General features: G+C 41.9%; 1 protein-coding gene across 1 annotated transcript; it reads left to right on the top strand.

Moving 5' to 3' along the window:
- The first annotated feature begins 1,212 nt into the window (after positions 1–1,212).
- UCP1 (uncoupling protein 1) lies at positions 1,213–7,892 on the top strand. The gene is made up of 6 exons (XM_006193540.3): positions 1,213–1,475; positions 2,120–2,318; positions 4,644–4,838; positions 4,938–5,039; positions 5,756–5,924; positions 7,778–7,892. Exons 1-6 carry the CDS (start codon positions 1,350–1,352, stop codon positions 7,890–7,892), a joined length of 906 nt encoding a protein of 301 aa, XP_006193602.1. The 5' UTR covers positions 1,213–1,349.
- The last annotated feature ends 1,792 nt before the right edge of the window (positions 7,893–9,684 follow it).

Below are 9,684 nucleotides of genomic sequence, written 5' to 3'. Positions count from 1 at the left end.
TTAATAATGGCTTCCAACTGCAAGAGTGGTGATACTGGCAATTGGATATTCTCTTACTATGCCTAATTTATAAATTAAACGTTATTATAGGTATGTATGTAAAGGAAAAGAACATAGTATATACAAGGTTCAGTCCAACCCTGCGGTTTCAGGCATCCAGTGTGGGTCTTGGAATGTATCCGCATCAAATTAGGTGGCCTACTATACACACAACCTATTCTTAGGGATGCTTTGGCAATTATTCTTATTTTCCCTGCTCCTGGACCAAAAGGAGAAATGAACACTCAAAACAAATCCTTGTATAGGAGCAGAAGTAGGAACAGCTCCTCCTCCCACAACAAACACACATTACATGGTTTCATTTATAGGTAAGTTAGCACCAGGATTTCATACCTGGGATAGATGTGGAAACACATCCCACTCGGACGGAAGCAAAGGCCGGAGTACAGATGACCTGCCCAGGGCCACAGAGAAGGGAAGCAGCGGGGCCGCACGTGAGCCAAGCGACCTGCCCCTGTCCTCTCCTCTGCACGCCCCTGCGCGTGAAATTAAAGGGAGCAAGTGATTATCTCATTTTACATAGTGCTTTAGCCATTTACTACAGATTTGCTTTCTAGTATGTTTATTATCTCATTTGATATCCTCCTACAAAAAGTATTCAAATGAAACACTTTAAAAGTTCTGAGAGCTCTTGTTTTCTGACTGGGATTTTTTTGCAGTCTGGTTTTAGTGTTTGAAAGGAGGCAGGAGGAAAATGGAGTCTAGCTCAAAGGGTGCCTGCAAAGCTTCTGGGGAGCCAGAGAAGTAAGAGGAGCCCCATTCTTGCCTTGGAGAGCTCTGGCTGGGCGGGACCTTCCACCAGGGTCACTGAGCTCGCGCTTGTTTCAGGGTCTCCCGCCACAGCGCGCCGCGGAAGGTGCCGGAAGCCTCGGCAGCAGCCGCGCGTGCGCGGGGCGCGGGGCGCGGGGTGCCCGCTGCGGTGCGCGCTCCGCGAGGCGCCGACGGCAGGGCGCAGTCGGCCAGGTACGAGCGCAGCGAGGGCTTTCGAGGTGAAGGGCGGCTCCCCAGGCGCCGAGCGAGGATGGGGAGGTGGGCGGGGCCCGGCGTCCCAGGGCACGCCCCCGTCAGGCCCACGCCCGGGTCCTTTGAGATCTGGAGCTGCTCAGCCCCCGAGCACCTCGATATAAGTCACCCGGGGAGGACAGGGGCACCGCGCGGCCAGCCTGGGCGCAAGGGAGGGGAGGCCGGCGCCGCCAACTCCTTGCTGCCTCGGCGCGGAGGAGTGAGGAGCCAGGGCGAACTTCCACCTTCGGCGCTGGCACCGGTGCCTCGCTCCGCGCTGGGTCAGGATGGTGGGGCTGACAGCCTCAGACGTGCCCCCGACCATGGCGGTCAAGATCTTCTCAGCCGGAGTGGCGGCCTGCGTGGCGGATGTGATCACCTTCCCGCTGGACACGGCCAAAGTCCGGCTACAGGTAGCGAGCGCGATGGGGATGGAGAAGCAGAGAGCGAACCCCTAGTGTGTGCGCCTCTTTGATTCTGTCTTTGGTTTAAACATCCTTTCTCACTTTAGGTAGGGCAGGTGGCCACCCTGAAAAAGTTGGACCTGTCACAGGATGGATGCGTTAGGGTGGGAAATTGGAATTTTTCCGAAATTAACTGAAGAACCACAGGGTCACCGAGGATGTGTTCACCATGACTGTTGCCAAACTCCCCCAAAGTTAGGGAGCGCTAAGTGTTCTAAGAGCTAAGGATATCAGCCTCTCCCGAGTTTACAAGCCAAGTTCTTTCTCCTTCCTTCTAATTAGGCGGAAGCACCTTCGGATCCTACTTCCTTGGGTTTCTGGAAAGTTCATGGGAGTGGGAATGTTCAAACATGCATAGTAGCCAGATTCTCTCTCCTTCCCCTCTTTCTCTCTGGATAGATAGAGAGATAAGGGGAGATGATGCTGCGAAGGGAAAAGGAATTGAAAATAGTGAGAAATAATGGGAAAGAATCTTGGCTAACGGTTTCTCTACAGAGGCTAACCTGATGCCAGTATTTTTTTTTTTCTCACCAGGTGAGACTCCCTTACTCAATTTTCACTGCCCTCTGACCTGTACCCTTTCTCATTTCCAGATCCAAGGCGAATGCCAGACCACCCGAGCTGTTAGGTATAAAGGTGTCCTGGGAACAATCACCACTCTGGCAAAAACAGAAGGGCCAGGGAAGCTCTATAGCGGGCTGCCTGCTGGCCTCCAGAGACAAATAAGCTTCCCCTCTCTTAGGATCGGCCTCTGTGATACCGTCCAGGAGTTCTTCACCACAGGGAAAGAAAGTAAGCAAGCATGGAGCTGTCCTGGGAGGGGCGACAGTCAGAGACTCCTCCGGGACCCAGTTCTGTTAAAAAAAAAAAAAAAAGTGGTGCGCACAGAGTAGTGGTCTTCATAACAGACTGGCAAGCAAACATCAATATTTGAAATTCCTCCTCTACCCCCAAAATACTAGCTTGGTACTCACTGTTCATAGGGAGAGAAAGAAGTGTTCAAAATCGATTTTTCAGATGCAGTTTATCACTCACTCAGGTATGGAAGGCCTGGGCCTAATTTGGATATCCATCTGGAGAAGAAGCATACTTTGTGAAATAATATTTAATTCAAAGTCCCCCCCAAGTGAATTCTGTCAGAAACACCTGCGGAACTTGTTAGACATCCAGATGCTGAGGACTGCCCTGTACCCTGAATCTGAATCACTCGGATTAGGCCCGGGGAATCTGTGTTTATCACAAGTTTCCCTGGTAATTTTAGTATGCAACAAATCTGAAAACCTTTGGTTTGAAGAGAAGAAAACCAGAATTCCCTAACTCCAAACCCTAAGGGCTTATTTCCTTTAAGAAGACTGGGGAAGACCAGAGTAAAAGGAGTGGGCTTAAGTTGTAGTGAGTTTGTTTAGGGAAAGAAGAAACTGAGTATATACCAAGAGTTCCTGATGGCTTAGTTAGCATTTATTTGAGTGCTTACTATAAACCAGATACTGTTCTAAGTGCCTCAGATACATCATCCCTGCAAAGATTACTATTAATTTTATCCTTTGATAAAACAGGAAGCATAGAGCAGTTTTATAACTTGCCCAAGGTCACACAGTTGGAAAGGGGCAGAGTGAGAGTTCAAATCCAGGCAGGCTGGCCTCTGACCTCAGCTTTTAACCACAGTACAGTCTTGCCTCCTGCAATTTGCATGTGATTCTGTGTGTCACTCAATCCATACAAAAATGCTGTTAGGTGCAAAGTGCTGTCCCCATTTTCAGATGGGGAGACTGAGTATCAGAAAAGTTAAGTGAAGACCACCCAGCTAGCAAGTATCTGAAACATTTCCATGTAAAGCACACAATCCAGAGAGATGTACAGATGGGGAAGTGAATATGAGTGACTACCTTGGCAGATTTCATCATTTCTGCTTTAAATGACCTTTGGATAACGTAACTTTATGGGACACGTTATAATTATTATTTATACCAACAATATAAATTTAAGTTTATCCACACTACACTTTCAAAGTAAAGATAAAGTCTGGATGTTTCTAGATCAATACTGCATTTTCTTATTTACAAGTGTAGCAAGAGAGGAAGCATAAAGGATGAAAAGCTGCCTGTTCTGGTGGTATTGTTCACAATTGACTGTTCTAACCAATTGCTGGGGTCTTTCTTTTTCTTCCTTCCTTCCTTCCCCCTTTCCATTCCATTCCATTCCTTTCCTTCTTTCTTTTTTAAGTTTTATTGAGATATAACTGAGATACAGCACTGTATACATTTAAGGTATATAGCATAATGGTTTGACTTACATACATCATGAAGTGATTATCACAGTAAATTTAGTTTAAACATCTGTCATATTCCTATTGCAAGACCCTATGTTAAGTGCTGTATTGATATTATTTTAACGCACACAATAGATCTGTGAGGTAGACATTATTACCTCTATTATACAGATTAGGAAACAGAATTAGAGAGACTGAGAATGTCCTTGATGTGTAAATGTGATTGACCATACTTTAATTATAGGAATGGGTCTTGGACTTCTATTTGGAATTTTACTAAATGATATCTGTCTTGAGTGACCTAAGCTAATTTTTCAAAATTGCGAACAAACAGAAAGATCACTTCATTAGTTTCCTTCTTGTTTTTGTCCCCTTTGTAGCCTGACACCACTTGATGTCCCATATTGGGGCAGGTTGTCCACTTGGGTTCTTCCTAAGACCCTGAAGTCCAATCATTAACATTCTCATTGATGGGAGGAAGACTGAGCATCCCTGGTGCCTCCTCCCAGTTGGGAAATACTGAAAAACAGAGCTAAAGATAAGAAAGAACTGAGCAAAATATAGGAAAGAACTAAGACGCTATTTAAATAGGCAGTGTGTTTTCTTTTCCTTGAAAGCCTTTATTTTAAAAAATTTCAGTCACCTTTGAAGTCTTCTAGCCCTGCTATGATTTAGTACATGTTTAGCATATGATTGACACGTGTACCAGTATTAGGGAAGTACAAAAGATACAATGACACAATAATATTAACCACTAAATTAAAAAGACAGTACATTCTGGGTCTTGTTTTTTGTTTTTGTTTTTTCTTTTTTGCTTGACACATCGTTTTTCTCTCTGATAACAACAGCTAGTTTAGGAAGCAAGGTCTCAGCGGGCCTCACAACTGGAGGCGTGGCCGTGTTCACTGGGCAACCCACAGAGGTGGTGAAGGTCAGACTGCAAGCACAGAGCCATCTCCATGGTCCCAAACCTCGCTACACTGGAACCTACAATGCTTACAGAATTATAGCCACTACAGAAGGCTTGACGGGGCTGTGGAAAGGTAACTCACTTCAAGATGCATTTTACCATCTTCAGACACGTGTATCCAACTGGCACCTTATCATATAATGGAGCCATTAAGCACTTTCTTTTCTTCCAGGGACCACTCCCAATCTGACAAGAAATGTCATCATCAATTGTACAGAGCTAGTGACGTATGACCTGATGAAGGCGGCCCTTGTGAAAAACAAACTATTAGCAGGTAACTTTTTTTTTTACACAGCAAGTCAGCACATTTACAGTTTCATCTTGGAGTTTCTCCAGCCATATTATACTGAATCCCTTAATTGTAATAGTTTTCTTTCTTAAAAAATTAAGTACTTTTGAACAATACAGTATAACTAAAACCCTAAGTTTTAGAAGTTTTGCTGCAACAGTTTTTGGCTTTGCAACAAAACCAAGAGGCAACTGTATTCTTACATCAGCATTATTCTCATTTAATACTAATAGATGAGATTTCTGTTAGCATCTTATGCTTTATAAAGCAGAATTCAGGAAGTGAGTCCACCCTACACTAAGTCCAGATGAGCTAGTTACATAAGGAGCTCCTCAGTGGTTTCGGCAAAAAAACAGTACCATTGAATAGGTTCCTAAAGTTTTTATTCTAACAGGTTCTGGAGACATTGAAATTCTCCTTGGACAATGACTTTAATTCAATAAAAAAGTATTCGATGCCTATGTATCGAGCATTATGTCATGACCTAAGGACACAGGGAAAAGTGACAGGTTATTTTCCTAAAGCACTTACAATGTAAGGTACTTATACTTAACCTTCCTTATTGTATTTATTGATAAGACATCTGTGTTGATCTCCTGTTTACAACAGGAGGTTTACAAAGGTTTACAAAGATCTGATAACTGAAAATGAGAAGCCCCTCCCAAAGTCTGGTGTTGACCTGTTTCATTGGTCCGTTTCAGATGACGTGCCCTGCCACTTTGTGTCCGCTGTTATCGCTGGATTTTGCACAACCGTTCTGTCCTCTCCAGTGGATGTGGTGAAAACCAGGTTTGTTAACTCTCCACCAAGTGTGCCCAACTGCTCAATGACGATGCTCACTAAGGAAGGACCATCGGCTTTCTTCAAAGGGTAGGTCTTCCGCATCTGTAATGCTGTGGTCAGGGTATCTGTGTGCTGCGGGGTGCTGTCTCGTCTAAACAATTGACAATTAGCTGACCAGCCTTAGTATGTGCAGTACACTTAGTGTCTACTTTTCCTCGCCATAAATTTCTCCAATCCACCAATTCCACTGTGCCAGAAAATTTAAAGCTGTGATATTAAAATTCTCCCAGGCTTTGAAGAGGCTCTTTCAAAGCCAGTGACTTCCTCCTTGGTCTTAAACTATCGGAAATGTAGACAGTATTCTGCCTTCCCTGGGCAGAAGTATAAAATGGAAGGAAAGCATAATAGAAGGCTATGAGAAAACAAGATTTGATTTTCACTATTTTAATTTAATAGGCCCTGTTTTTTAGATTGTATTCAAGCAAAACTAGAGAAAAATCATTGTTATTGATCTAGAAAAGCTATGTAGAAAACGATGTAGTTTGGTGATTACACTTACCTAGAAACTATTATCACATAATGGATCATATTTTTCCATAAAGCAATATTATATTAATATTATAATCACCTTCTTAAGAAAATATAGTATGAACTAATTTATGGGTATACTCCACAAGGATTACATGTGGTAAAATAACAGAATTCTATGAACTTAAAAAATTGTAAGGCAATGCCTCAAACCTTATAAGCATAAATGCATGGCACACATTATACAAGAGCTGCTAATTCACCATAATCTGCATTTACGACACATTAACACAAACGGAATATATTGTAAAATTAACTGAAAATAGATGTATCAGTTATCAATCAGTAGCCATTTAACAATAATTTTATTTTTTTCAAATTTAAAAACTTCTGGGGGGATACATGCTACAAGGGTGTACTCTGAAAATGTTATACTAAACAAAATGAGCCAGATACAGAAGGACAAACATTGTATGAGTCTACATATATGAGGTAAAATTCATAGAAACAGGAAGCGCAGCAGTGGGTACCAGGGGATGAGGGGTGGAGGAGCAGGGAGTTGTTTTTTAATGTGTGCAGAGATTCCGTTTGGGATGACCAAAGGTTCTGGAGATGGAGAGTGATGATGACTGCTCACAATGAGAACATACTGAATGTGACTGGATTATACACTTAAAATGGCTAAAATGATAAATTGATGCTATGTATATTTTACCACAGTTAAAACACACACAACACACACACATCCAGGAGTCAGGAGAAATGTTAAGAGAGCTGCCAAAATCTTTGGGGCTGATTTTTATGGGCCAGATTTCTAAAATATCTATACAAGGCAGACTGAACTGATGACATTTTTCTTCTGGAATATTTCATTGCTGTGAACAGGAATTCGAAATCAATCATTAGGCCTGCGCAGTTGGGCAGAATTCTTAAAAATAATAAGAGCAACAACAACAAAACGCAGTTAGATCCTGAGAATCTTAGGACAAGAATCGCCAAGATCTAGACTTGGCATTAATTTCTTGACTCCAGAAAATGGTCCTACGTACTCATCACTTTGCTTTCTCCTCTTACTTTCTCTTCTAAAGTTTCCTACTTCCCCTTCAGAAAGCAAAGCAAGACACAAAATTTCCTTTTCTCTCAAAAAAGGAGAAAAGATCACGAAAAAGGAGACAAGCTCTGGTTTGGTGGGACTGTTTGTACTGATGTGATCACCTGGGTATGGTTCTGATGCAGGATAGGGCATCTAGATGAAACTTCATGTTAGGCAGAGGAGGGAAAGATGAAGAATAGGTACTTCTGAGCATTTGCACTGGAGAAGAGTGGCGAAAGGAGACGCATGAACTGCCGGTACTGTAATAGCTCTGAGAACTTCATGCAAACTAACGGAATGTTGACATGTACTTTTCCAGATTTGTACCTTCCTTCTGGCGACTCGGATCCTGGAACGTCATTATGTTTGTGTGCTTTGAACAGCTGAAACGAGAACTGATGAAGTCAAGGCAGACCGTGGACTGTGCCACATAATCATCTTCAGTGAAGGGATGTAACAGACCAGTGGGCATCTTTGCTAACTGCATAACTTTAAAAAGCAAACAAACCTATTGACTTTATTTCACCCTAAAAAGATCAGGGAATTCTGGTAGAGTGTTTTGGACTATTTTTCTTTTTTTCAAAGGAAAACTAATACCTATTTCTTTTGACTTTTATTCTGTGTTTTAAGGAAGGGAAAGCATACACACTGGCAAATGTAGTATCTAGATAAGTTACTGCTAGTGATTGACCATTTTTATGGGAGGGATTTTATAATTGAATATGAAGAACTTTAAAATGTTTTAATTATTAATGCAAACTGATGGAAAAGAAAAACTGAGTGAGATGCACTTTATAAATACTTAAAAATGAAGTTACCAAAGAAAATATTACTGTCTCCTTTTTATTAACCCAGTTGTCAGTTAATACATTCAATAAAGTATTGCTAATACCTTTTAGTTTGTCGTTTTGGGTCTATAGTGAATGTAAGAGTTGAAGTTCACCGAGATTATAAAATTGCCCAAACAGCAAGGGAAGGTCTTTAGAATCAATAGGCATAAACTTACTTTAAACGTTATTAAGTACAGATTTTTAATTTTTAGAGTCGATTTTATGGCATCTAAGACAACCTCTCATCGAAGACACCATATTCATTTGGGCATTGTTGTTATTAGAGTCATTGTATCTGTCCTCGAATCACAGAATTTTAGAGCTAGAAGGTACCTTTGGTTAGAGGAACAGCCTGAGATGAAAATGAATGTTCACGGCATCTTTCCAGCAAAGCCAGTTGTTACAGTGTTAACCGTGAACGTGTCTTGCAGCAGACATTGTGTGCTGCAGGTATCACTTTGCTCAGAACACTTTAGTGCCCGCTGGCTTGACTTCTTGTCAACATGTCAGCACCTGTATTTTTTTAGGGTCTTCTGGCCACTGGAGACATCCCTGCCCACCTGTGCATGGGGCACTAGAAGAGCAGGGCAAGTAACACACCCCTGGGAGCAGCCCTTGACCAGTAACTGTGGGAGTTGGTGTGAGTATCTCAGGCCCCTTGCTGTCAGGTGGAATTCCTCTGAGGGGTCGAAATCCAGTGGCAGAGTGGTATTTTGCCTACCTCAGACACTGCTCAGGGATGACTTCAAGTCCCTCGTTCAGTTCCACACTCTCTCACCAGGGTTTCCTGGGGTCACCTCCCAAATGAATTACAATCCTTGTTTTGATGGCTGACTCTGGGAGAATCTAAACTAAGGCCAACCACAGCCTTAGAGTAGCATGTTTCAAGAACAAGGAAGGAAACATAAAATTTCATTTCTTTGCTGGGATCCTGGTCTGGCATGGGCAGTAGTGACAAGTTGTTCCTCCTTGACCAAATTTTAGTCAGGAGCCTCAGTGTTTATCAATACTGTTAAGTCTTTTCAAACAACATTTTATTCTTGTTGATCCTTTATTTTTATTGTGTTCATGTTTTCTTTTTTATGCATCTAAGCTGTTGTTTTTAACATTCCCTTCTCTATTTTCTTCAAGTTTATTTTGTACTTCCCCATCAAACTCCTTGCTTCATCTTTCATTTTAAGCTCTTCTTTATTCTAATATACATTTAAAATTATAATTAGTACTAACTATAATAAGTACTGCTTTAGCTGTACCCAGCCAATTCCGTATGTAGTATTTTTTATTTAGTTCAAAATTAGATACACAAACACACACACACTGGAATGCTTTGCAGCTGTAAAAAATACAGAATAAGGAAGCTATGTGTTAATATAAAAATAGATCTTTGATACATTGT

Source organism: Camelus ferus, chromosome 2 (genome assembly GCF_009834535.1).
Source record: "Camelus ferus isolate YT-003-E chromosome 2, BCGSAC_Cfer_1.0, whole genome shotgun sequence".
Taxonomy (NCBI): Eukaryota; Metazoa; Chordata; class Mammalia; order Artiodactyla; family Camelidae; genus Camelus; species Camelus ferus.
Note: the sequence above shows the minus strand (reverse complement) of the source record. Positions and strands in the feature narration are given on the sequence as shown.

Excerpts from the sequence above, each read along its gene's own strand:
- UCP1 (XM_006193540.3), top strand. The coding sequence starts at position 1,350 with ATGGTGGGGCTGACAGCCTCAGACGTGCCCCCGACCATGGCGGTCAAG. Across the intron at positions 2,319-4,643 it reads CTTCACCACAGGGAAAGAAA|CTAGTTTAGGAAGCAAGGTC; the intron begins GTAAGCAAGCAT and ends TGATAACAACAG. Across the intron at positions 5,040-5,755 it reads GAAAAACAAACTATTAGCAG|ATGACGTGCCCTGCCACTTT; the intron begins GTAACTTTTTTT and ends GGTCCGTTTCAG.